At 43.1% G+C, this 25696-nt stretch overlaps 4 protein-coding genes and 2 non-coding genes across 9 annotated transcripts; 1 reads left to right on the top strand and 5 right to left on the bottom strand.

The window, feature by feature from the left end:
* The first annotated feature begins 1488 nt into the window (after positions 1-1488).
* Positions 1489-7230, top strand: ddah2 (DDAH family member 2, ADMA-independent). 4 transcript variants are annotated; one of them, XM_069515737.1, is made up of 7 exons: positions 1511-1630; positions 2570-2612; positions 3264-3801; positions 4325-4513; positions 5332-5451; positions 5844-5987; positions 6535-7230. In XM_069515737.1, the coding sequence occupies exons 3-7, from the start codon at positions 3502-3504 to the stop codon at positions 6652-6654; spliced, it is 873 nt and encodes a 290-aa protein (XP_069371838.1). In that variant the 5' UTR covers positions 1511-1630; positions 2570-2612; positions 3264-3501; the 3' UTR covers positions 6655-7230. The 4 variants fall into 4 exon arrangements, with proteins under 4 accessions (XP_019958050.2, XP_019958051.2, XP_069371838.1 ...); XM_020102493.2 differs by having other exon boundaries at positions 3294-3801; XM_020102491.2 differs by lacking the exon at positions 2570-2612 and having other exon boundaries at positions 1489-1630; positions 3294-3801.
* Positions 7231-7570: 340 nt separating this feature from the next.
* On the bottom strand, positions 7571-10268 carry rps5 (ribosomal protein S5). Its single transcript, XM_020102494.2, has 6 exons — positions 10138-10268; positions 9195-9298; positions 8718-8927; positions 8328-8456; positions 7886-7984; positions 7571-7683 (listed from the first exon to the last, which is right to left on the bottom strand). Coding segments are annotated over exons 1-6 (612 nt in total). The 5' UTR covers positions 10139-10268; the 3' UTR covers positions 7571-7614.
* On the bottom strand, positions 8060-8192 carry LOC138405970 (small nucleolar RNA SNORA3/SNORA45 family). The gene has a single exon (XR_011239641.1). It is a non-coding gene; the product is annotated as a small nucleolar RNA SNORA3/SNORA45 family (small nucleolar RNA).
* LOC138405981 (small nucleolar RNA SNORA3/SNORA45 family) lies at positions 9008-9140 on the bottom strand. The gene has a single exon (XR_011239652.1). It is a non-coding gene; the product is annotated as a small nucleolar RNA SNORA3/SNORA45 family (small nucleolar RNA).
* A 2444-nt stretch (positions 10269-12712) lies between the features above and the next one.
* ppt2b (palmitoyl-protein thioesterase 2b) lies at positions 12713-18512 on the bottom strand. Its single transcript, XM_020102507.2, has 8 exons — positions 18023-18512; positions 16726-16879; positions 16109-16204; positions 15883-15990; positions 15697-15780; positions 15505-15589; positions 14982-15036; positions 12713-14745 (listed from the first exon to the last, which is right to left on the bottom strand). The coding sequence occupies exons 1-8, from the start codon at positions 18209-18211 to the stop codon at positions 14602-14604; spliced, it is 915 nt and encodes a 304-aa protein (XP_019958066.2). The 5' UTR covers positions 18212-18512; the 3' UTR covers positions 12713-14601.
* Positions 18513-19109: 597 nt separating this feature from the next.
* On the bottom strand, positions 19110-25490 carry cratb (carnitine O-acetyltransferase b). Its single transcript, XM_069515742.1, has 15 exons — positions 25146-25490; positions 24411-24632; positions 24055-24173; positions 23311-23364; positions 22574-22739; positions 21996-22170; positions 21738-21828; positions 21490-21577; positions 21310-21410; positions 21101-21220; positions 20601-20723; positions 20369-20504; positions 20218-20280; positions 19999-20136; positions 19110-19879 (listed from the first exon to the last, which is right to left on the bottom strand). Exons 1-15 carry the CDS (start codon positions 25194-25196, stop codon positions 19676-19678), a joined length of 1851 nt encoding a protein of 616 aa, XP_069371843.1. The 5' UTR covers positions 25197-25490; the 3' UTR covers positions 19110-19675.
* Positions 25491-25696: the final 206 nt, after the last annotated feature.

Consider the following 25696-nt stretch of genomic DNA (forward strand, 5'->3'; position numbering starts at 1 on the left):
AAATGTACAAATATCACATTTGCCATAAACAGGTCTGCAGGTTCATCAGACGGCACAACAAACAGCAGAGCTTCTCCTCTGGGGTCCGACGAGGGAACCTGTTTAATCTCAGTCTCTGCTGAGTCCAACGTCATGTGACCCGCATTTCCAGGAAAGCCAGATTATAATTTTTTTTGGCCATGTCACACAGACAAAAACAGACAGCGAGGGATCAGTAATACAGAGTACAGGCCTTAATCTATGATGAGTTTTATCAGAGGGAGAGGAGAAGGATGAGTGAAGGAGACAAGCTTCAAATTATTTATTCACACAGGTCAAATAAATCAACTGTGACCTGGTAAATTAACAATTTATTTAAAAACTACAATCTGTCATTAATGCAGTATTTTAACACAAGGTAAAGAGTAAAGAGAAGGAGTCAAAGTAAAGATGTTCAGAGTGGGGCCCTGTTCTTTTTATATCATAATCATGTTAAATTAACCCGGTCTCTTTTTTTACCTCAAATGGTTTCATGATTTTCTTGTTAATAACTCGTGGGTTTTCGGTCAAACATGGTAACAATGGTCAAAGCCAGGCACAATTCAAAGTTCTAACGTGTTGATGTTAACATGTTAACATGTTAACAGCCTTGTGTGTTACTTCACACTATCAAAGTTCAATAAAGTCCAATTCTAGACACAGTAAAGTCACAATACAGATTTAGATTTGTTTGAAATCAACTAAAGATAAAAGTTTCCTCTCATGTTCATCTGAAAGTGTTTTAGTAAAGTTATTGATTTTAAAGTGCTTGGTTGTGTTTGTTTTGATTAAATAAATGAAATCAGACAGTTTTGGTAAAGCTGACTGTGGAGGACACAACTCAAATCAACGTTGATTGGATCCGGACAGGACGTGTGGGGGATGGGGGGTGAGGGGGGTGAGGGGGGGGACTGTTGGGGAGAGATTTGTCAAATTCACTATTAATACACGAACAGGACCGGAAGCTGAACCATTCTATTTTACAAAATAAGAGCATCGTGTGATTCTGTGTTTTTACTTCACATCACAGTCATGATTAAATTCAAACAATCAGGAGTGGAGGAAACATCAGAAAAACACGGTGTAGTATTATTCTATATGCTTCTGTTGATGATTGTTTGAAATGTTTAACAAGAAGCAAACATGTCACAATTTAATGTATGACATCAAAAAATGTATTTTATAAACGTTTATGTATGTATGTGTATTTTTGCAGTAAAGTGTTGACACAATGTGTCAAGTTCATTAAGAGGAAAATACTTAAAGTAAAGTAGTCAAAGTAGGTCAAATATGCACTTAGGTACAGTTCTTGTACTAGAATGTACTAGATGCTTTTCAATATTGGACAAATGTTTATTTTTTTATATTTTATCCCCTTACATTGTAAGAATTGCATCATTATTATTATTATAAATATTATTATTATTATTATTATTATTACTTTACTGGTTCTTTTATTTTATTCCTGCTGTGACCGGAAGCACTCGGCTCCACGGCGGCCATCTTGACAGGTGTGTGGGGGCGCCCGGACTAACGGAGCGGGGTCTGTCAGGAAATTAAATCACTCCGGAGGGAAACGAGGTCGAGCGGCAGGAATCGAACTTTAAACCGGGTGAGCGACCGACACACCTTGAACTCGTCGTCATGTCAGTGACTCGTGTGAATGTTGAGCCCAGTTTGCTGCTGTTTTGTCGGGAGGAGACGGAGTTGGTCGGCGGGGCGGTGCTCCGCTGCTCCTCCGCTCCTCCAGATGCGTTTTGTTCTGGCTGATGTTCACCTCGGTTTCTGCAGCTGCACAAAACAAACACACCCTTTTTTCCCCCTCCAGAACCCAACGTGCTGCTGCTGAAGGAAAATCCCTTCTAAGTTTTTAAAACTCATTTTTAAAGTGTTTAAAAGTTAAAGAGGTCTTTTTTCCAGGAAACATCCTGTGTGGAAGTGTCTCAGTGGGAGTCTGGAGGTTTACAGGAACTTGATGAAAGAGTGATTGTCCCACACGTGAACCAGAGTCCAGAAGAGGAAAAGATCCGCAGCAGATTGTTGGAATAATGTTTCTTTATAATCTGAGTCTGCACAATGATCCTGTTGTTCAGGTTCAGCTCAGTTATCTGTCTCTGGTGTTTCAGCTGCACTGGGATGGTTTTATTATAATAATAGATTTTATTTAGCACCTTTCAAGACATGAAATCGTTTGGGTAAAAAGCATAAAACTAGTAAAAGGTATGAAATAAAGACAATGGTGTTTTTAAAGTGAATTAAAAGCAGGATCGTAGAAAAAGGTCTTGAGTTGTTTGTTATCGACAGAAGTGTCTTGTCTGATGTGTGGTGGGAGTTTCCTCCAAACCTTCGGTGCATTACATCAGAAAACTGCTTCCAGAAACCTGTTGTAGTTCATTTTTGTGACATTTAGCAAGAAGAGCTGAGGGGACGGTCAGACATGCATGAGAGTGCTGCACCATTAAGAGACTGAGGGTCAGTGTAAAGACACTAAAACCAGAGTAATGTGATGTTCTTTTCTTTGTCTCGTTAAAACCCTGGCTGCTGACTTTAGTACAAACTGGAGCTGATCACTGGATTTGTTTTCAGTAGTCCAGGTGAGAAAGTATAAAAGCGTGTTGTGAGTGATAAATGATAAAAGGCAAATCTTGTGTGAAATGTTAATGTGTGGATTCATATCTAGTTCTGAGTCAAGTGTAACATCCAGGGTCTTAACTTTAGATTTGTTTCCATGGATTTAATTAACTAAGTCTTAAAAGTAAATTTCTTCCACGTAATCTTCAATCTTACCACAGAAGAAGAAGCCTTTAGCTTATTAAATAAGTGTTTTGTTTTATAATGAATAGAATTTACATTGAAAACTTTCTTGAAATGCAGGTTTAGATGAAACTTTAAATTAGTTGATCAAACGTGCACAGAACAGCAACACGACCACATGTAAACACGTCTGGTGTCAGAGGTGAACGACATAAAACCACAACACAAAGCCAGCAGAGCAGGAGTGGAGGAGATGAGTCGACTGCTCTTTACGTCGAGTGGAGACGTTCACCCCAAATGTCTGAATCAGGACAAAACATGTGTCTCTTGAACACAAACAATTGGTGGATGCTAGCAGTTACTAGATATGAGTACTACTACTGACTTAATCAACAAGGTAATCATGGTGGTTAAAGACTGAGACGGAAAAACTGTCGGGAGTCATTGTGTTTGGCTGTTTCCTTGATGTGTCTGTTTTCCTCTCTCTAAAGCTGAGATCATCTACTTCCATCTCTCTGCAGACGGAGGAGCAGCCGGTGAAGTGGTGCGATGAAAGAGGAAGCACAGAGACGTAGATGCTCTCCGCTCCCCTCTGGACCTCCTGATTCATCCGATTAGCTTCAGCTACAGCTCGTCTCCCTTCATACACAGTCACATCTATCTCACTGGCTCATTTTGGCTGAACACTAACACTCGCTACCACTTTACAAACAGCCCCTCTGTAAAAACATGGCCAACATGTGCCCATATGGCCGTTTCACCCACGCCGTGGTGCGGAGCGTCCCAGAGACCTTTGGGAAGGCCGCGGCAGACGCCCGTGAGAACGGAGAGGCCTTGGTGGACCTGGCCAAAGCTCAGCGTCAGTTCGGCTGCCTGACGGGAGCCCTGAGGCAGAAGGTGGGCCTGCAGCTCATCGAGATCCCCCCCGACCTGGACCTCCCAGAGAGCTGGAGGATAGAGGATGTGGCGGTCATCCAGGGTGACACGGCGCTCATCACCAGGCCCTTCAAACAGCAGAGACGCAGCGAGGTAACACCGGGAGGGGAAAGAAAATGCTTTTAGTGAGCCGCTTCCTCTAATCTTCTGATAAAGCACTTAATCTTGCTTTGTGAGATAAACAGGCAGCGAGGAGAAGCCTTTTGTTTATGTTCCAGTATGAAGATGAACTGGCGATGAATTATCTTTCAAAGTTCCAGTATTGACACATAATTAAAAAGAGGAATGGGTGGATTTAGTTTCCTTTGATACTTGAGAGGAAAATGCAGAAAACAACCTGTTAAATACGACAGATTCATTATTGTGACACATTATTCAAAAGCTGTTAATCAGTGTGTTGGTTGTAGGAAATAATGGACCAACTACATAAAACATTAATAAAATATGAAAGCTTATTTAACACTAATATTTTGGACAAAACAGCAACAATTAACTTTGGGAAAAAAGCTCAAAAGCCCCAAAAACTTGAATTAATTGTTCAGCTATTATTGGCGATTGTCTTTTTTAATGTACGTTTTGATTATTTGCTTTGTTGTCCCTCTCTCCGTGTCTCCAGGCGGAGGCGGTTAGGAGGGTGATGTCGGAGCTGAACCTGACCGTGGTAGAGATGGGGAACGAGGAGGGCGACTCCGGAGGAGCCACGCTGGAGGGCAGCGACATCCTCTTCACGGGGAGGGAGTTCTTTGTTGGCATCTCGTCCCACACCAACCGCAGAGGAGCCGAGGTGCTGGCAGACACTTTCAGGGTAAGAGGTGGATGCATGAATGTGAATGGGTGAATGGCTTAGAGTCCGACCTCTGGCTGCGTCTGTGAAAACATCAGACAAAAGCTTCTCAATAAACCGAGAAACAACCAGTGGAGTTTCGGTTTGTCGTCAATGCAACACAGATGGTAGCCGTGCCAAGATTCGTGTCACAAGATGAAGCCCTACTGCCAAAGTGAGCAGGTGGCCACTTGCTGCAATGCATTAGGGGAATTATAGTCTGTAAACAGTGATGAATGAGGTTGTTCCATTGTCCAAATAATGGAGCTCACACAGAGGGACCCTGGGGCCCGACACGACCCACACATCAGTATTGATTCCCTCACTTCTCTTAAGTGCATGTCACACACTTCTGTTTTCAACACACACACTTTTCAGGAGTGTGTGTTGGGTGGGGGTTTGTGTGGGTGTTGTCAGTCTGGTATAAATCTGTGTGTGTGTGTGTGTGAGGTTTCATGTGGTCAGATCAGGAGGGAGGAGGTGACGAGGAGGAGCAGCAGATTGAACAGATCATGTTTCAGTTGTTGTCAGTTTTTCACAGGCTCGCTACATTTTCATTAATTAAGTGTCGGATTCTTCATGGATCTTAATTTTTTTAAATCAGGCACATGTTGGTGAGCGTTTCCAGTTTGGTGCATGTTCAAGTAAAAATCTGAATTGAACCATTCTAGTTATTATTGTTGAGGAATTAAAATTTGGTGGAAACAATGAACACGTGGCTACAAGTGGTGAACTGGGGGGAAAGCCTGTGCTCACAACCTGCGTGTGTGTGTTTGACCTTTCAATCTCCAACTGCTCAGGACTTTGCCGTGTCCACTGTCCCCGTCTGTGGTGGAGCCCGACTGAAGAACATCTGCTCCATGGGAGGACCAGACACGATCATCATCAGCAACAGTGACGGGGCCAAGAAGACACTCCGGGTATAATCATGCATGATACATACTGTATATCCTTTAGTATGGGGCAGAAACAAATACTGTGTGTATTTATTTGTGAATAGTGATTTAGAATACTGACAGTGCAGTAGTTTGTTTTGGAGATTAATTGTATTGATGACATTATTGAAAATCACAAGCAGTTAAATAAAATAACGAGTCATTATTTATGATTTTTTCATTTCATGAACTATTTCTCTGAGTATTAGAAAATCATTCACAAGCCAGACTCTGTTCTCCTCTCTGTCCTAATGTGAACCACACTCATCATCAGAACGCTGCTGATGTCATATTATTGATGGTGTTGTCCTCGAGTGTGTGTGTAATGCAGGGTGTGGTCTTCTGCAATAAGTGTGTGTGTGTGTCTCCGTCTCCAGATGATGGAACAGCTGACTGACCACCACTATGAAATCCTGACGGTCCCAGAGGAAGCAGCCGCAAACTGCGTCTACATCAAAGGTCCATCGAAACGTGACTTCCTGCTGCACCGGCCTGCAGAGGAGTGTCCTGAGAGCGTCTCTGTGAGTTCACACACATATTCAAATTAAAGGATTTTCATCTTCACTTCATTCTGCCCAACGATTATAGCTGCATTTCCACAGCTGCAACTTTCCCCAGGAACTAGGAACCTTTGCAGGAACTTTGTGTTTCCATCGCAGGCACCAGGAAAATCTAAAAATATAACATTCAAACACTACAGGTTATAATTTGACTACGAGGACAGATGTGTCGTCGGAGTATTTGTACAGTAGGAAAATGTGACGGAAACGGGAATTATCATTAAACGATTAGAAAAAGCTGAGTAGGTGTTATTGTTGCTCTTTGCAAAGTTTCTATTTACAGTCATCTTACTTTGACTCATGAAGAAGAAAAGGGGAAACAAAGGATTTACCGTCTATCGCTAAAGTCATGGTGTGATTTCTTCCTGATGCATCCTCCAATTCTAGCCAGTGAAGCATTTTTTCCTTCTTTTGCTGGACTTCCTTCTTTAAATCTGTTCTTCCAGCTTAGTGTGTTCCACAGCAGATGAGTGTGCGTCTGGATGAGTAACGTGTTTCCTCTCCGCAGGCGTTCCAGAAGCTGCAGGACTACACCCTCCTGCCTACGGCCTGCAGCGAGGCCTCCAAACTGGGGGCGTCTCTGTCGTCGCTCTGCCTCCTCATCAACAGAAAACACACGTATTTCTGAAAGGTTCAGAAGCTAAGTACATTGCACAGCATTTAACCTGCACGTGTTCATGTAGCAGTGGAGGCCTCACACACTTTCCACTCATCAAAATTCTTGTCTATTTATTGTTAAAGGAAACACTGACATGCAGTATTTGTATGAAGGAGAGTATGATCCAACTGTCGCTGTGGTAAACAAGCTGATTGTTGCCTCAGCTGCCCCCTGTTGGACAAAGTGAGGTCCGTTAGTCTTAAGACCACTCGATGAAACCACTGAACTCATCTGTAGTTTCTCACTGTTTCACTCACTTTGTAGAAACTGACTAGTGTGTAAAATAAAAACATTTTAATTTTGACTTTTTAATATCCCACTGCCCTTTTCATTTTGATGAATCTAAACTTGATGCTTTACGCTGTTTATAACCTTGTGGTACCCAAGTAAAATCAGTTTATAGCTTTAACATTATAATAGTTTGGTATTAATTTCATTAAAAATGACATGTAGCTGCCAAGTACAGGTTGCTTTTTAATCTGCTTTAACTTTCAATGTATGAATTTGTAGCTGCTGTAGATGTCAATAAAATTCAACTGCTAACCAGATACGCTCTTCATCTTGCTCCTGTTTAGTTTACTTGGAACATGTGACTAAAACAGTATAAATACAGATGTGCAGTTAATCCTGTTAAGTCTGAAGCGCTCATTCATCATAGCAGTGATTGAAGGCTGCAGTTTGCGTTTCTGTTTAAAAGTATTGCATTTTACCAATAGATGTTTATATTTGTCCCATTATTAATGAAGGTAGGCTAAATAAACACCTGTATAACACCACAAATAACTATATCCTTAAACTAGAAAACCCTACAATCAACATCCTCATTTCAATAGTTTGAGATTTTACTCCCTGTCAAAACATTTGAGTAAAAACCTGGAGCCAAACAGAAGTTTCTTCAAATTTATTTGTTTTGTTAGAAAGGAAACATGTTTAACGGTTGGATTTGGCGACTCTCTCCAACTCGTCCTTCTTCTTGATGGCGTAGGAGTTAGATGAACCCTGAAACGACAGATTCAAAGTTTAAAATACATCACAAGTCATGTTTATCAGACCTGATGTCATCTCTCACCACTTGTCATTGGGGACAACGAGGAAGACAAATACAGAATTTAAAACAAGGTTTGATGGAAAACGATGAGCCAGTAGGAATACGTTTACTCTTGTTGCACAGTGCTCATGCTGTAAGTGAATAAACATTCACCTTAGCTGCGTTGATCAGCTCATCAGCCAGACACTCGGCGATGGTCTTGATGTTCCTGAAAGCAGCTTCTCTTGCTCCTGTGCACAGCAGCCAGATGGCCTGAGACAAAAAACAAGAGGAGGTGAAACAATCTGACAAATCCACATCAGAGAAATAAAACACAGATTGTTGGTGAAATGTATCTGAGCTGGTGATTGACTGGGCCACATGAGACTACAGCCAATGAATAAGCAAAGACACGTTCCTCTGCGAGCACTCTAGCACACCAGAACAACGGGTTGTATCCAGGCGTGACTCTAGCCTCGCTTAGTGCACAAAGTAGTAAACAGATAAATGCGCATTGTAAAAATAAAGCAGCGAATAGAAGATTTTAATTTTAATTCCACATATTTGAAAAAAAGGAAAAAGCAGCTTTCAAAGTAAACAGGTGTGGTCATATCACCTGGTTGACTCTGCGGAGGGGCGACACGTCCACAGCCTGCCTCCTGACGGTACCGGCACGACCGATACGGGTGGAGTCCTCACGGGGTCCACTGTTGATGATGGCGTTCACCAAGACCTGAAGGGGATTCTGGGAAGGACATTTTAAATAGTATTTAGAAATTTCCAAATCAATACACAACATGTTGCAACACTGACACCATGTCTGTATTCTGCTTAATGTGGTGTTTCGCCAACAGTGATATTATTCAGTATTGCTCTCACACCAGAACAGCTTGTGGCTCCTGTTTACTCGTTACACTTTGACAACAGACTTCCTCGTGTCGTCTTCATCGTGCCTAACATAGTGATCAACAAAGAATGGAAGGTGTTGACCATTTGCCGTGTGTACCTCTCCGGTCAGCAGGTGGATGATCTCGAAGGCGTGCTTGACGATGCGCACGGTCATCAGCTTCTTGCCGTTGTTGCGGCCGTGCATCATCATGGAGTTGGTCAGACGCTCCACAATGGGGCACTGGGCCTTACGGAAACGTTTGGCGGCATAACGGCCTCCAGAGTGTGGCAGGTACTTGGCGTACTTCTCTTTCACTGCAATGTAATCCTGCAGAGACGAGGGGGCAGATTAAGTGATGTGGTTCATACAGGTTTGATTTGAGAATATTTTAGTACAATATGGAGACATCATGTATCTGAGCTGGTGATTGACTGGGCCACATGAGACTACAGCCAATGAATAAGCAAAGATGTTTTCCTCTGCGAGCACTCTAGCACACCTGAACAACGGGTCGTATCCAGGCGTGACTCTAGCCTCGCTTTGAACGATCAAATCAAAAAAATAACAATCAGCTGAAGCAGAGGGAAAGCTCACCTGCAGGGAGATGTCATTGATCTGGACATCATCGGTGCTCCACTTGCCAAAGAGCTTGATCTCCGGGGTCTCAGCCACGGCTGGGGCAGTCTCCCACTCAGTCACTGAAGATAAAGAGACAAAATGGATAATTAATGATTGGTAACAACATCCAGGCATGAGTCAGAAGAATGGCTCAATGACAAACAACTTCTGAATTCATGTTATAAATAACTGTACTTATACACAGAACAAGGTCTGAGGAGTAGCTCACCTCATCATTTATATCAAATACATCAACCGATATAAGATGACTTAGTGTCCCACAGGCAAAACAGTGTGTTTCACTTAATTAAACCAATTTAATCATATTTCAGGAATTAATAGTTATACATCTACGTGGATGAAAGCAGGAAGTGCAGCCTCACAACATGAAACAAAGTTACCAAATCAAGTAAAACCGTGAGTTCGATTTATCGTTGTGCTGCAGACAACATCTCAAACTTTACGACAAAGCAGAAAACAGTGAACGTGAGATCAGAGCAGGTAGAAGTCTGTGTCACAGCAGGGCCGGAGCCTGATTCCAACATGGAGGCTGATAAACCAGCGTTATAATGACGATATAGAGCATCTTTAACCGGCGGTGTGTTTTCATACACTGACTTTATCACAATACGGATCCAAACGAACAAGACTTTTTCGGCAATAAGCCTCTGGAGGTGAAATCTAACGACTTCTATCCCGCGCTGGTCGACATGCCGCATCCACACGTGCTAACCAGCTAGCCTCATGCTAACGCTAAGCGCCGTTGAGGCATTTAGAGGAAAATAAAACCTCGTTTCCGCTGAACTAACTCTTCCGCCTGTTTCTACTCGAACACCGGGATCGTTACGAAGCTTCTTCCACACGATCGCATTCGTTTCGGAGACGAATAAACCGAGTAAAAGGAGATTTTCTCACTCACTCGTGTCTGTCGCTCTGTACGACGCTGCTCACAGACGGGAAAGGGCCTCTGGCAGCGCCGCGGACTCATATCCGGTGGACTGGCCGGGCACTTCCGGCGAGCAAGGCATGCATGGAAATGTAGTCCTGGAGTTCAACGGGCCGGTAAATAACAAGGAAGATGAAATGCTGCTGGTGTTGTCCTTCAAAATTGAGCTCCCGAGCACTGACAGTATTATTGTGATTATTATTATTATTATTGTTAAACTCAATTGAAAATTCAAAAGTGGTGGAAATGTGTGGTTTCTGGAGTATTTTAAAATGGCAAAAATAGCGCCCCCTAGGATGATTCAAGATTCAATCACAGCACAACACATACAAATAAAACATAACATATATCTGTGGATCTAAAATACATAAACACAGAATCAATTTAAAAGCATTAAAAACTAATGTAACTAGCATCCTCCTGTTATTTATGACTGGGGGGGTTCAGTGCATTTATTCTCAATAAGTACAATTGTGTGGTACTTGTACTGCGTCAGAATAAAACGCACAAGCCTATTTGTGCTTTCAGAATTTGACTCCAGCATCTGTTGGTTTCATGCAACAGAGAGAATGTTCAGGAAGATTAACATGAGTTCATAATCCTGGTAAATATTTATCCACTATGTGACGACCCCCTCCACCCTCACCTGGACACTAGGTGTCGCTGTTCTTGTTTCGCCTGAGCCGTGGGTGGAGGTGACATCAGCTACAATCAGAGCACACCTGGGCCCGGTGTGCTCTGTCCTTTAAAAGGCCTCTTCTATGTTTGTCTCTTGTTGTCTGTGAGGGACAAGGTTGTCGGTCCCTGACGGCAGCAGCCCTTAGTTTGTGGACGCACATTGTGTTATGGTTCCTGTCTTGTTTCTTGTTTTGCTTTAATAAATGTCTGTAAATATCCGTCAACATGTGTCCTCGTCCTCCTTGTCACGGTCTTGTGAGCTCTGGTGAGTAGGCTGACGTGTGTCTCTGGAGCGTGTGTGCAGTGGTTGTGAGTCTGTGTGTTGCTGTACGGGTGATTCCTGGTGGCATTTATCTCGAGTGTGTATACCGTCGTAAGTTGCTGCTGTTCTGTCCCGGTTAGGCTGAAGAGCGGATTCCCTTTGGAGTTCGCTGGGGTTGGGTAGTGCGGTGTGAACGTGGTTGGAGCAGTTGTCTCGGGAGCACGTCCGAGGCTGCAGGTGGAGTCGCCAGTTTGGTTGCTTCACCGGGCCTGCGGGTTTTAGTGCATAAATACCCACCACAACTAGCACCTGAAGACTAGGGGGGAGCTTTAGTCAGGTTCTGGTCAGGCAGTCAGCGGGACAGCGCTGCAGGGACGTGTTGCTGTATGAGAGTGGCCGCAGGATTCAGTCCCAACCAGCTTGTGTTTGGTCAAACGGTGCGTGGGTCTTTAACATGGCTGCATGATGAAGTGGTGTTCTCTGAATCTGCTCGTTCAAGTGAATGGTTTTCGGCACAGGCTGTACCTGGCTGGGAAGAAGGCCAGGGGAAATTTTGCATCTGCTCAGAAGATGACAAATCATTATGACCGACCGTGGGTCAAAGACAAGTTCAGACCAGGAGACCAGGTTCTAGTTTCCATTAGTGTGTTCACACTTTCAGCCCAAGTTCCACGGCCAAGTGTCTGAGCAGAGTTACCTGCTCTCTACACCAAAACGTAGAAAGTCAACTCAGCTCTGCCATGTGAATCTGTTCAAGCTTTATTATACTCGTGAATCGCCATTTTGTGAAATTGGGGTGTGCCACAGCAGACTGAGGCCTGGGTTGGTGATGGACACTATGATGGAACTCCCACTTGCTGCTGATGTGTCTGTTCATGAGGAAGAGGTGGTTTCACATGATGGAAGCCTGCGCTGTGGGTGTTTGACAAATTCTGTGTCATTGTGTGATTTTAAAATCTGTGTTTGACCGGTGTGATGAACTGATCTGTTTTGGTCAACAATAATTTGTTTGTTTAATGATGTTTCAACTCTTGCACACTTGTTGGAGCATGACATTGATGTAGGTGATGCACAACGAGGTTTTCTCAGGCAAAATGTGAGGTAATGGGAAAAATAAATAAAATACATGCTAGACAACCACATGGCTGAACCGTCAGCTTCCAGTGAACTTGGCAAAGTGTGAGTTTGCCATGTTCACCGTTACCTGTCTGGCTAAGGTTGTGGGGAAAGGGCAAATGACACTCATGTTTTTTGGGTTTGGTGGGATACTACTGCAATTTTAGCAGGAACTTGACAAATATGTTGAAGGCTAGATTTTGCCTGATTAATTAGCTGTTCTACATAAGTACTTTTACTGTATCTTTATACAATGACATTACTGAGAGGAATGTACCTTTTACTCCCCTCTTTTATTTGAAAGCTGAGGTATGATCAGAATATTTGTCATGTTTCTGCTGCATTTTCTTTTTACTCATAACATAAGAAAATGTCTGACTGCATGATTCTTGCTACTGTATCAGTCTGTGTTAGTTTGGTTCATTTAAGGTATTCTGTGTCGTGAGCTGACCAGACTGTGACAGTTGAAATAAAAGAAACCTGGAGCAGATGTTCAAAAACAGCCTTTTATTGAGGACTTGACAAAATTTGACACATTTTCATTTTAAGATCAAATACTGTAGAAACTGTGGGATAATGTCAAAATAGCAATTTCTGTTTGAGTTTTAAAAAAGTTGTTATATCCACATTTAATACCTGCAAGAAGACTGAGCTGAGAGGACGTCCCTTAAATCCTTAATCCATATGCAGTGGCTGAGGGTCAATTCATTTTTAACAAGCATAGAATTACAATAATTCAAATTTAGAAACTTTAAATACTTAAAATCCCTCTTTATCGTTTCCCTTCATCTGGCTGAACATTGTGCAACAGTAGTTCACTTCTTTTGTTTTAAAAATCACATATTAGATATTTGAATTTCTTCTTTGACAAATATCTGCAAATACAACAGGCAGTAAATATAACATCCAACAAAATGCAAAGTTACAAGAAACAAATCCCTTTTTCTAACAGAGACAAACGTTGCTCAAACGCCTGAGATATATTAACGCGATGGGAGGTAAAGAGCGACACGTACAATAGTCTGGTGGCCACGTTAACACTGACACACCACTGCCGCTCTCCAGCCACTCCACGTCTCCATCATTATAAACACCGACACGAGGCAGTGGGTCGTAGCACTTCGGTAATGGACATGAAACACTGAGGCATGGGGGGGGGGAATATTAAGGCTTGATCTATGAAAGTGATATAGTACAGCTCCGAAGCACTGCATGATAATAACATCAAGATGTACACACTAAAAAAAAAAAAGGATTAAAAAGACAAATTCGTAAGATGAGTCTGTACATGTGGATGACAGTACGTTGCTCAGGCACTGTTGTGGGGGTGTTTCTGAGGTATGTGTGAGGAAACACACGGACACATGGGTAACTATGAGGGCTCGGTATTTGATAGTAAGAAACTCACTTCTATATAAATTAAAAGGGCACTCCACCAATTTTTTAGGTATTGTTTGAAAACGGGGATAGTGTCGCCCGTCTCTCCCGAAAGACATTCATTTTGTCGCATTTGTGTTCATATCAAAACTGATGGAGAAAATCGTGTAAGGAATAAAAAAGGAGAGCTATCGAAAGAAGCCTTCCAAGCATTAGACAGGTACAGTAGAGACACTTCTAGAATAGAAGTCTCTGCTCCGTGGATTTTTAGATCTTTATCTTTTTCATCTGTTTCTTCCTGAAAATGCAAATCCACAGAATGCTCCTTTAATGTCGGCTATGCTTTCCCTTTGCCGAATGTGATAATATGATCAAAGTCAAACCTTTACCAGGTTTATAAAAGTATTTTCATCTGTGTTCGATTTGACTGACATGGTCTTAAATTTAAATGATCGTGTTTTTGGTCTCAGAGTTGGATGAGAAGGTTGATATCGCTCATGTTAATGAAGTAATAATGAACCCACAGTACATACAACAGCTGGTTAGCTTAGCTTAGCACAAAGACTGGAAAAAGGGAGGTAACTGTTAACTTGGCCCTGTCCACCTAGAAAAATCCAAGTGTTAGCTTCATATCTATTTTACAGTTATGAGAGTGGCACCGACCTTCTCATCAAACTGCAAGAAACCAAGTATCGCACTTTCCAAAATGTCAAACTATTCATTTTAAAGTAACCCCGTAGACAACAGGATGAACATAAGAACAAAATGAATCTTGAAAAACATAAACAAGGATAAAAAATAGGAACGTTTGATTGACAGGAGATCTCTGTGAAGTGTAATCCAAAGTGTGTTAACGTCCTTAAAACTCACAAATGTTTGTGAGGATACTACAAAATGATTTCCAGACCCGAGTTTCATACAGGTGGAAAGTTTAGAGCTTATAAATCTGCAAACTGTGTACCTCTTTGTGTGCGTGTGTGTGTGCGTGTGCGCTGGAGTTTTGTTCACACCAGCCACTTCTCCATACACGTGTGGAACACAGTCTCGTTTGAGTGCCACAAAGTGTGCACGACGCCGGGAACAGAACAGATGATCAGATCCCCACGAGCCGCCAGCGTCTTCAGACCAAAAACATCTCTCAAGTACAACTGGAACGAGACGAACAAAACCCACAGTTAGTTTAGTTCGCAGGCTCCATCGAAGCTTTAAATTGAATATTGTCGGTCTCTGTTTCCAGTGGACTCATGATTGTACAGACTGACCAAAACTTTAAAACTGGGATGATTTCGAACCATGTTCCACACTTACAGTATATATTATATTAAGAATGTAAGAATCAGTCAGTGTTGTGTACATGTGTGTCTGTTGCATGGTGCACACTCACATCTTGCTGCTGCATTTCCACAACGGTCTCATTGTCGTCGTAAAATCCAAACTGACTGTAAAATCCGAGACAGGAGGAAATAATGTGTGAGAATCACATGAGAGTCATCAGATCATAAAAAAACAATCTTCCTAATGTGTGAACAGAAAGTGGAAAAAACAGACGACAACCACCAAACTGTTCTGTTTTCCTGTGGGAACCATGAGTACGGGCAACATTCAGTGAAATCCATTAACCCTGGTTTCTTAAGAGGTATTTAAGCATCATGTTCAATTCAATGCAACCGGCAACTTAATTCTATAGAGTAGAAAACAACTTTCATTTTGTCAAAGCGTGAAAATAATGAGCCACTATGTTGATTCTTTACAACTTAATCACATGTGCAGTGTTTTCACAGATTACTGGGAAACAGATTGGTCTGTAAGAAAGATCCAAACATGAATTCACAAAGTTAGTCAGGTTTAAAATCAATGAGAGCAAAACAAGTTTGCAGGAAACTAAACAGGAGAGAGGATGAACTCACCTCGACTGCCAGGGAGTGATGACGCCGTCGTCTGGTCCACCGATCAACACCAGCTTACTGATCTTGAGGAAGTTTTTCTTCCACTCTGAGATTTAGAAGTGAAACACCGAATAGATAAATGTACTGTTGCTGAAAATTACATGTGTTTGGTTTACTCTCAGGAATAATCTCCTACTAAACAAATGCGCTGACCTGTTGAATTTGGATTAGTTCTCTCGCTGTTGAGCAGAGCCAAATAATCACTGCTGTTCACATACAGGTCTCTGTGGTGAGGGTCTGGAGAGGGAGAGATGACAAACAACCAGTACGTCATCCTGTGACTCACAGGGCTTTACAGGCTCACTCAGTCTGTGTGTGAGATGTTCCAGATGGTCTCACCGTTCCAGTAGTTGCAGATGGATATTCTCTGACCGAACGCAGTGTAGCAGAGGTGGAAGAGGTTGGACTTGACAAACTGAGGGAAGAGGTACTTTAAGTAGTCTGTGTCTGAAAGGGAAACAAGAGACGAGATCAGGAGCTGGAGAGAAGAACTCAGTCCAGAAACAAGTTGACATGTCGTCACACAGAAAGTCAAAATCTCTTCAGCTAGTGAAGTTGAACACACCTCCATATTGCCCGGCCTGAGGCGAGGACAGAGAGATGAAGGAGTGGACGTTGTGGTTGGGCAGAGTGGAGAGGATTCCTCTGCAAACCAGCCCACCTGTAAAAACAAACACAGAATATTTCCCATCGGGCTTTGAGCATGCAAATAGGACACTGCAAAGTCCAAATGTCACCACGTCATGTACTTCTCTGTTCTATGCGTACGACAATTCAGTGTTTGAATCTAGTGAGTGTATGTTGTCTTTGTTAATCAACTTGTTTTTCCCACTTTTGATTATATTAAATACATGTAATGTTATTTTACACATTAATGTACCTGAAAATACAGGACTTTTTCACCAGGAAATTCATTTGAAATCCAAACTTCTTTGAAGAAACAAAGAAATCTCCTTTGTGCAAACATTTTGTTCCCCTGGTTTTTACAAACAGGAACATTTAGAGCTGCTGGCTGGGAATTTCCAACTTCTGACGAAAGTAGAAATCATAAAAATGTGTCATAAAAAAACCTTATAACAAAGAAAGACAAAAACAAGAATGAAGTACTTTAGAGTCTTAAGTGTCGTTCTGAGGTCAGAATAAAGTAATAAATTAAAAACCTGCACGAACACATTCACAGACCTTGAGAGTAGCAAATGAAATGGACGCCGTCTGCTGCGTTTTGCATTATTGGATAAATAGCTGCCTTGAATCCCTCCACCTGCTTCCACATGGGCTGCAGGCTGGCACTTCTGTCAAACAAGTCGATGATGGTCACATTTGTTCCAGGGTGAGACTGCAGGAGAGAGCAGGAGTGGAAGTTAATCCTCAGGTAGAATAAAAACACGAGCCTTAGCTTTTAAACACTTTCCCCACTGAGCATTTGTATTTTCAAAGATCCTCGGGGAACATTTGGCTTCTGGTTAACCAGGATGTGCTTTAAATATCAGTGATTCACAGACGGCAGGAGCGCAAACCAACTGAAGCAGAAAGAGCGAGGTCTGAATTTGCACTTTTTTTCTTCTTACAACTTTCTAATACAGCGGGGGTGTAAAAACAGGAACTGAAACTAGATTCAGCTTCATTGACCTTGTCATTGTCCTCGGAATTAAACCTCCTGCAGCGAAACATCACCACCCATTCATCTGAACCAGGCTATTCCCACCCAAACTGAGTTTCAGTGAGTTTCAAAAGGTGTGGGGGGGACGTGTATGTGTATTAAAGTACGTATCTGTCTCCCACTGTGGACGTTCTCAGATCATTGGTGGTTTTAATTTAGGTTTATACTGCAGAACTGCAACAGGTAATGAATTAGTTATATCAACAGGAAAAAGCCTCTGAAATTCTCAGTTTCATCGCATATTTAACTTTTATTTTTTCCTGTTGATGATAGTTTGGACTCTGAGAAAGCCTGATGGACATTTTTCCAATATTTCTTTCAACATTTTAAAAACAAATCAATGAGTTGAGTCAAGTATCAGCCGATTAGTCAGTGACAAAAAAAATACTTGTTGGCTGCGGCTCTACTGGGAAACTTGTGAGTTCCAATAAAAAGATGAACACATTCTGATTTTAACCTATAATAATACAGGATCATCTATTTGTGAGTGGAATGTTGTCATTTTAAAACTGCAAAGTAACTGTAGTCTTCAAACACCTGTGGAGTAAAAGTACATCTGCCTCTGCGAAGGCGAATTAAATGGAAATACTCAAGTAGAGAACCTAAATATTGTACTCGAACAAGGTACTTGAGTAAATGTGCAGGACTGTCTCCATTGCAGACCCATGGCTCCACCATCACAGTGGCGAGAACACAGTGTCTCTGAGGTGGTGATGTAAGGCCTGTGTTGTTGTTGTTGTGAGGAGAAACTGGACCATTACACACGTTTCTGCAACGAACCCCCCACAGGAGAAGCTCGTCTCTCCTCTGCCCACTCACCTCGTTGATGAACCGCTGTAAGTTTTTAAAATCCCCGGAGCTGTCGAACAAACCGTGGACGATGATCACCGGCTTGTATCCGACCACCGCAGCCCAGAGACACGCACCCAGCAGCGGGTACAGGAGCCCGGCCGCCCCGCTGCTGCTTCTCCTCCTCCGGCTCGACATGACTGAGTGTGAGCCCCTCATTTAGACTCAAAGTGATGATTTAAAAAATAAATAAAATTTAAAAAAAAAACCCGTCAAGGTTTAGGAAATAAAAAATAGAATAGGTGTTAAAATAAAATTAAAAAACATGAAATCCTGATGTTTGGCTAATGTTGTGCTAACATCTTCAGGTTGTTTCTCCAGCTGCAGAACTCATGAACTCTCACACACAAACACACACTCACACACACACACTCACTGTGAACAGTTTAATATTTAATCTGAGCTCTTCACGCGCAGCTCATCTGCTCCTGCTGCCTTTTTGTTTGTTCCGGTTTCTCACGACATGACGTCACATCCTGCCCAGGCTCGTCCAGTCGGCGTGGAGAGCGAACCTCCTCGTTTCCATTTCTCAAAGATTTAAATATTAAATATTTGATTCTTCTCTTTGGTGTTTTATCATCAATTTTAAATCAATTCAATGTCTTCGTTAATGTTTCAGTGATAAATGTGTGGATGAGCAGAAAAAGGAAAATATAAATATGTTTTATCTTTAACACAGTAGTTTTTTTGGTAGTAAATTATTATTATTTTTATTTGTATGTATATTGTATGTAAAGCTCTTGTATGAGAGGTGGTATACACCTAAAGTTCATTATTCTTATTTTTACATTCATTATATATATTTATCAGCCATTTTATTATTGTTATGTTGAACAATATATAAATCTGATTTCTAAATCTAATGACATATGAACATGTGGTGTCTGGGGCCTGAGGAAGTTGTCCGTTTCCTCTGGTTCTGCTGTAGTGAACGACAGTGACTTGTGGTTTTTCTGAATGGCTGACATAGCTCTGATTTTCATTGTGAATAAAAAGTCAACACAAAACACACACAACTCTAATATCACACACATACACAACAGGGTTTCAATGAGGATCAATGTGATAAAAGGCTTTATTAACCAGTCGTGCAGCCTCGTCACATACAACATACAGTAAATACAGTTTCTCTGTACCGTCACCGACAACAACCTGCTTTCTGACTTTTGGTCCTTTTCAAGAAAACTTGTTGATCCAACAAAATCATGGGGATTATTAATATTATTATCGCTGACGGCAGCGCAGCACATTTAGTCTCTGTAGAGGGAACTAGAAAGTATACGGGTCATTACATGACTCGGAAAAAGGAGTGCGGTAAGTTTCTACAAACACTTTGGCTTGATCTGATTAATGCTGGAGTGTCGGGTTGGCTTTACTTTTGCTTTGGATTCATCCACTGTAGCAAATATATAATGCTCCTTGCTTGTTGCGCTCTTGCTAGAAAAAATATCTACTGTTTCATCAAAAGCTTAAAAAAAAGCACCTAAGTCTGATTTCAGTGGAGTTCACAAGAAAACATCCATGTCAAGCGTCACCCAGAACTGAAGGGATATAAAGAGGTTTATTTCCAGGTGTAGGCGAGTGGGTTGATCCTGTTGGACATGTTGTGTGGATGGAGCAGCTCTACACAGTAGGCTGCAGCAGCTCCTGTAGCTGACACAACGTGTCCTTCAGCGTGAGCGCTAACGTTTCAGCGTGCGTCTCCTCGCAGCAGTTGAAGGCCGTGATGGAGAAGTGGACGTGGTCTTCCTGAGGGTTGTAACAAATCGCGTAACCGTCGGGAACAAGGGGCCCGAAACACATCACGCTGTCAGTGTTCGCAGGCACCTGAAGGGACACGAGAGGAGAATGTGACTGTTAAACCTGCACAGGTGTGACGGTGAAACCCAGAGTGAGGGTGGAGCGGTTAATGAACTTCTGTTTATCGGACAAACACAGGAACACACCTGCCCTGTTCGTAGTTTCCAGTGCGTCGCCAGCCCGTACGCCGTGTCCATGAAGATCTTGGGGATGGTCAGTCCTTTCTCGATAGACTGCAGCTTGAGCCCCAGCAGGTGTCGGTCGATGCCGAGTCCGTTAAGAGTCTGAACAGAGCAGTGGAAACAATAAGCGTCGTTCATGTTTGTACACAGTCTCTGGTCTGAGCTTGTTCACTCAGTATTTACCAGATTGGTCAGAGCGGTGTAGGCCTCAACAGCTTCTCTGAACAGTTGTAGTTTCGCTTCCCGCTGCAACACAAAAATAAAACACGATCACAAACCTCAGTCACGTTTCCCTCCTGTTAAATCACCTGACTGTCAGAACTGTTTGTCTCACCGACACAGTTGGATCGTCGAAGGCCAGAATGAACTTCAGCGTCTGGTTCGTTGGCGAGCGAATAAATTCCGTCCTTCCTCCTCGAAACATCCGCTGAGATGCGATGTCACAGGCCGGACACACCTCGTTGTGAACTCTTAAAAAATAAAAAAAGAGTGCAACATAAAAACTGCCTCTTTGTCAAGTCAACAACACACCTGACAAGGATCTACATCTTTCGATAATCTCTGACCTGTAGTAGGCAAGCTGCAGGGCCACCTGGATGAAGGAGTTCGGACTCAGGTTGTGCTTCTTGGGAAGCTCCTTACCGAACCTCTTGAAGTTGAACACGTTGACGTCGAGGTCGTTGATCAATCTGCAGGAAATTTGAAACATTTGAAACATTATCCTAAACTCACTGGCTCTCTCTAGAACGTCTGGTCAAAGCTCAAGGTCGTGGTCGTGTGATAACAGAAGCTGATGGACTCCTCCATTAACCTCTAAAACCTTCAAAATATAAAATCACATTTGTACAACCTGACATCTTGTGAACTCGGTGGAACAAGTTCTTTATTTTACTCAAGGTCACGTTAACGCAGAGGAGATAAATGTGTTTACCCTCCTGTGGCTTTTCTTTCAGTTCACTTCAGCTTTGTCAGGTTTGAAGAGCAAACATCCAGCTCACCCTGAGCAGCGAGTTTTCTTTACGTTTAAACACTCGCTCCACCCTGAGCGGGGAGACGAAGAGCTTACATGTCGAGGTTCTGCTTGGCGTGCTCGATGTCCCTCTTGATTTCCCGGTCGATGTGAAAGTAAAGCTTCTTAGGCATCGGCAGAGGGACCAGCGGCGCTCTCTTCGGGTCTGGTTTCTCACTGCAGACAAGAAAAACACGTCCAAACCCAACCCACCACAAAACATGAGGAAACAACAACCTGGCTCTGAATGAACCCGTCTGTCTCACCAGTACTGCAGGATGTGATCCAGCAGCGTCGCGATGGGCGGACCCTCAGCTGTGGCCTGTTCGTACAGCAGACCCCACGATCCGTCCTCGCCCACCACGAACTGTCCATACAAACAGACCGGAGTTACTCCGACTGCCAAACTTCTACGTAACCTGACATTTCCTCGTCAAACTGCTCACCTGCAGCGTTTTGTCGAACCAGCGGTTTCCACTGTTGGAGAACGTCCCGCCTCCGTGCAGGATCTGAGCTGCTTTGCGGCTGGCGTACCTGTCAGTCAAAGTTGGAACAAACGGGAACAAAATACAGATGGCACGATGATATCTGAACACACAGACACTATTCTCTCCACCCTCCACAATCTACACTCTGGTATTTCTGTGTTTGCTGTACGTTGTGTAATCCTGTGTGTCTGTGTGTGTGTACATACTTCTCATCTGATATCCTCATCACCGGAGAGTCCAGACACAAAGAGAAAAGTCCCGTCTCTATCATCCGCACTGACTCTTTGTTCAGTTTATCTGAGGCAAACACAGACGATAGAAACACACGTCTGACGTAACAGTTTCCCTTTTTTCATAACAGTGATCGATGAATCTGCTTTCTTTTTTTTCTGGTGAAGTATTGCAGAGAATCTGGGGACAAAATTCCCAGATTTGATGGGAGTGTATTCTGTCGTGGTGTCTACCTCTCAGCAGGCGGTTGTAGGCCTGTCCCCAGGTGTGGCGGTGCTCGCTGGTCAGGATGCCCATCGGCTCCTTGTCCGTCTTCCAGGACTGAGACCGGATCCTCAGCAGCTGGCTGTGGATCTGACTCTCCGTCAGTCGAGAGCCGTCACTGTTGTAAACCTCCAGCTGGAAGAACTAGGGACAGAAAGACATCAGGAGACAATCAACAACTCTGTGTTTCCAAAATACACACAAAGAAACCTGAAATGACCACGAGAAGAAAGTCTGGGACAGGTCACATAATCTTATGAGGACAAGAGAAGTTAATAAATCTCCAGCAGGATTATCTTAATTTAAGGGGACTGAGATCAGAATTTTTTCTCAAAATCTCCGATCCCACTGGACGACCTGCTGCCAAACCTCTGTCCAATCACAGAGCTCCTGGTGAGGCCATGTGACTGGTGCTTACAAGGTGTGACAGCACAAGACCCGACACGACTGCTGAGTCGTAGAACTTGAAACAGGCTGATAAATGATGCTGAGTCGGCAATAACAGAACAAAAGAGAGAAAGTGAATCTGGCTGCTGGCTCGTCCCACCTGGTAGTTCCTGACGACCGTGATGTGCGTGGGGAAGCGGCGCGAGCGGCCATAGTGGGCGATGTGGTCGTGTTTGGGACCAGGGATCCTGCAGGAGGAGAAGAGGAGCGGGTACAGCTCCATGCACAGAGGCTTCCCTCGCATGTACTCCACTGGCAGCTGGCCGCTGACAGAGAGAAGTTTAATAGTTATTACTCTGCACTGGGCGTGTGTAAAAAACCTTTGTGGGAATATTACTTAGGAGGATTTCTGCAAAAACCTTGATCTTAAAATATTGTGGGTTCTGTGACATTTATTTTTGGGATGGTAAAAAAAATGGCCCTAAAAATAACAACATTAGGACCTTTGAATTTGTTGAGGTTGAAAACGTTACACATCACCGGGTGTATTTACCGCTCTCTGCCTTCGCAGGGCAGCAGACTGTTACAGACTGTTAAACACCATTTGATGATGATACTGACACTGAAATCTGTGTGCAGCTTAAATTTCACTCATCGGGTCAAAGAGTTTTCATGACAAGTTGTGTTCCAGCGGCGAGCAGCTGTAGACTCAGCAACGATACAGTTACTGACAGTGTGTGCAAATAAATTTAGACAGAGATAAACTCAATACAGCAGAGAAATACGAGGCCATGCCAGTCGGGGTGAAGTTGAAAGACTTAAATAGAAGCCAGGCGGGCGACAGAGATTTAACAAAATAAATATAGAGATATTATTTGATTTATTTATAAAACTTACGTTTTGAGTTTGGCCTTGAAGTCCAGAACTGCGGCTATAAGTTTGGATGCAAACCTACGGAGATAAACATGAGGTCAGTTTTCTATTATCTCATTCAGTAAAATGTGCAAAAGGTTTCAAATAAATCATTTAGAAATCATTAATAAATAAGTAAACAGGATTAAAAAAAGGTTTTTATGTTTCTTCAGGTGGAAATTTGCAAGAATTAACCAAAGAACCAAATTTTAAACTCGACATAATGAAGTTTAAAGGTTGATTATTCTGCACACAGAGGGACAGATAGACGTGACGCAGCCTCTTTATGGGAACAGCTATAAACAAAATAAACAGGTGTTTGTATCATAGCAACACAGGCCGAGAACCTTGACTGCAAACACAGCAACGACCCTGTAACACAACACTTAAGTGAACTTGTTTTAATCTGCTCTCACTGTTCAAAACAAATATAACTGAAGTGGCTAATCAATTGATTTATTGGAAATATATGTATCTGACTATTAACAAACTCTTAAATCATTGAAACAAAGCAGATTTTAAAATATTTAATGTACTAACAGAATGAGCTGCTTTCCAAATCAAGGTTTATACAATATACACAAAGAAAATGAACTATCCAGTCAAAATGTCTCGGTCTAGTATTCAGTTTTCTCAGTAGGAACATGGTCTCTCTGTGTTGAAACAATCTTTAAACAGATTTAAATTGTGTCTTCTCTGCTGTGTCATTGTCAGTATTTGCTGACTCACACTAGCTGGCTCCTCCAGTCGTTATAATCTCTCCTGGGCAGAGAGATAGCCGGGTTTGAGTGCACGGGCAGAGGCTGTCTGCTCTCCAGGTACGCCCACTGCACCCACCAGTCTGAGATCTGCAGAGAGGACAGATATATCTTTTCCGAGGAAAATGTGTTTTCAGATTATCTGTCCTAATTTTCTTGCACCGTCACTTTGGGGGTTGGGGGCTGAAAGGGGGGGGTTATAGTAAATATCTAAATAATATCACAGCCTCCGACACACCACAGCAGCTGTATCAACATTTGAAAACACTCCCACATCCATCGCCAACACGTGTCCCGCTTCCCACACTGACGCAGGACAAAACAAACCCAGTTCTTGTGTCTCGCTCTCCTCTCCAGCCCCTCCTGCAGCTGAGCGCCCAGGCCACCCGGCCGGCCGAACTCCTGCACCATCCTGCGGGTGTGGCTCAGCTCCTCGGGGGGCAGCAGGGGCTCCAGGGCCCTCAGGTACCCCTGCAAGGTGTGGGCCAGCGGGGGCACCGGCTGGGGGGGCACGGAGGAGGAGTAACACAGCTCCTGCCTCAGTGAAACCTGGAATGAGGGGAAGAAGATTAAAGGCTGGACGATATGGCAAAAAACATTGAGATGAAAATGTACATATCATGCATTAGGGTGTAAACTGTATTTGTGCATTAGTATGTGGAGATAATAAAATAAGACCAATCCATATGCATAGATAGATAGAGAGATAGATAGAAATGGGTATAAATCACCCATAGTATGAAAACTTTAATTATTTGTAAAGTTTTATTTCTCAGTCCTGCAGAAGTTTACATGTTTTCTGCAGGTACACTCATGTTGCACAGTGAAAACCCATCTAAAGTGTACTGACAGAACAGTAAGTGTGTGTATCAGCACAGTGCATTGACAGAGTGTGGGCAAATGCCAGTGACAGGCAGGGCACTCCCAGGGCGGACCACGGGGAGGAAGTGCACGAACACGAATAGCTGCGTCCTCTGAGCTTCACGGGCCTGCAGCTGCGACACTAACACTGTTCGTGAGGAAGCGAGGTGTCAACAAGTCGAGCAGCTGAAAACAACTCACCCGGGACAGCCATGCTCTGCAGGATCCGGGCTGGATCCTCGTGAAAATCATGTTTGCTTAGATCACTCGTCCTGTGCACAGTTTCCTCCGGGTCTGATCGTCTAGGAGAAGCTCAGCCCTCCTCCTCATACTTCTCCTGATCCTCGGTGGCTCCGGATGAGAGTCCTCGGTGTTTTGTTTTGTTTTTTAGATCCTGGTTTGAAAAGACATGTGCACGAAGCAGAGAAGGAGGAACTCCCCCTTGTTTCTTCCTCCAAGCTGCGAACATGCAGAGATTCACGTAGCGAGCGGAGCTGCAGTGAAGGAGGATACAAGCCTCCACACGTGTTGACGTAAAAATATTTCCGTAAACAGCTACGTGACTCCCAACTTTGCCTGCAGTACCGCGTGTGGCCGCAGAGGGGCGCTGTTTCACCTCAGGATGCTGCAGTGTGACCCCCCCCCCCTTCTGACAAAGTCTGGTACATATACTGCAGGTACTTGTGAAATACTACTACTATTCTGTGAAGGTTGTAGTGGAAGAAAACAACAGTAGAGGGAACAAAGGTTTA

The sequence above is a fragment of the Paralichthys olivaceus genome, chromosome 20 (genome assembly GCF_024713975.1).
Source record: "Paralichthys olivaceus isolate ysfri-2021 chromosome 20, ASM2471397v2, whole genome shotgun sequence".
Lineage (NCBI taxonomy): Eukaryota > Metazoa > Chordata > Actinopteri > Pleuronectiformes > Paralichthyidae > Paralichthys > Paralichthys olivaceus.

Excerpts from the sequence above, each read along its gene's own strand:
- ddah2 (XM_020102491.2), top strand. The coding sequence starts at position 3,502 with ATGGCCAACATGTGCCCATATGGCCGTTTCACCCACGCCGTGGTGCGG. Across the intron at positions 3,802-4,324 it reads AACAGCAGAGACGCAGCGAG|GCGGAGGCGGTTAGGAGGGT; the intron begins GTAACACCGGGA and ends CCGTGTCTCCAG. Across the intron at positions 5,988-6,534 it reads AGTGTCCTGAGAGCGTCTCT|GCGTTCCAGAAGCTGCAGGA; the intron begins GTGAGTTCACAC and ends TCCTCTCCGCAG.
- rps5 (XM_020102494.2), bottom strand. Across the intron at positions 8,928-9,194 it reads TCAATGACATCTCCCTGCAG|GATTACATTGCAGTGAAAGA; the intron begins GTGAGCTTTCCC and ends TCGTCTCTGCAG. Across the intron at positions 7,684-7,885 it reads AGCTGATCAACGCAGCTAAG|GGTTCATCTAACTCCTACGC; the intron begins GTGAATGTTTAT and ends CTGTCGTTTCAG.
- ppt2b (XM_020102507.2), bottom strand. The coding sequence starts at position 18,211 with ATGAGGGGCTCACACTCAGTCATGTCGAGCCGGAGGAGGAGAAGCAGC. Across the intron at positions 16,205-16,725 it reads TTTCATTTGCTACTCTCAAG|GTGGGCTGGTTTGCAGAGGA; the intron begins GTCTGTGAATGT and ends TTGTTTTTACAG. Across the intron at positions 15,590-15,696 it reads AACTAATCCAAATTCAACAG|AGTGGAAGAAAAACTTCCTC; the intron begins GTCAGCGCATTT and ends TCTAAATCTCAG.
- cratb (XM_069515742.1), bottom strand. The coding sequence starts at position 25,196 with ATGATTTTCACGAGGATCCAGCCCGGATCCTGCAGAGCATGGCTGTCC. Across the intron at positions 24,174-24,410 it reads GAGCGAGACACAAGAACTGG|ATCTCAGACTGGTGGGTGCA; the intron begins GTTTGTTTTGTC and ends TCCTCTCTGCAG. Across the intron at positions 20,505-20,600 it reads CTGCAGCTTGCCTACTACAG|AGTTCACAACGAGGTGTGTC; the intron begins GTCAGAGATTAT and ends TTATTTTTTAAG.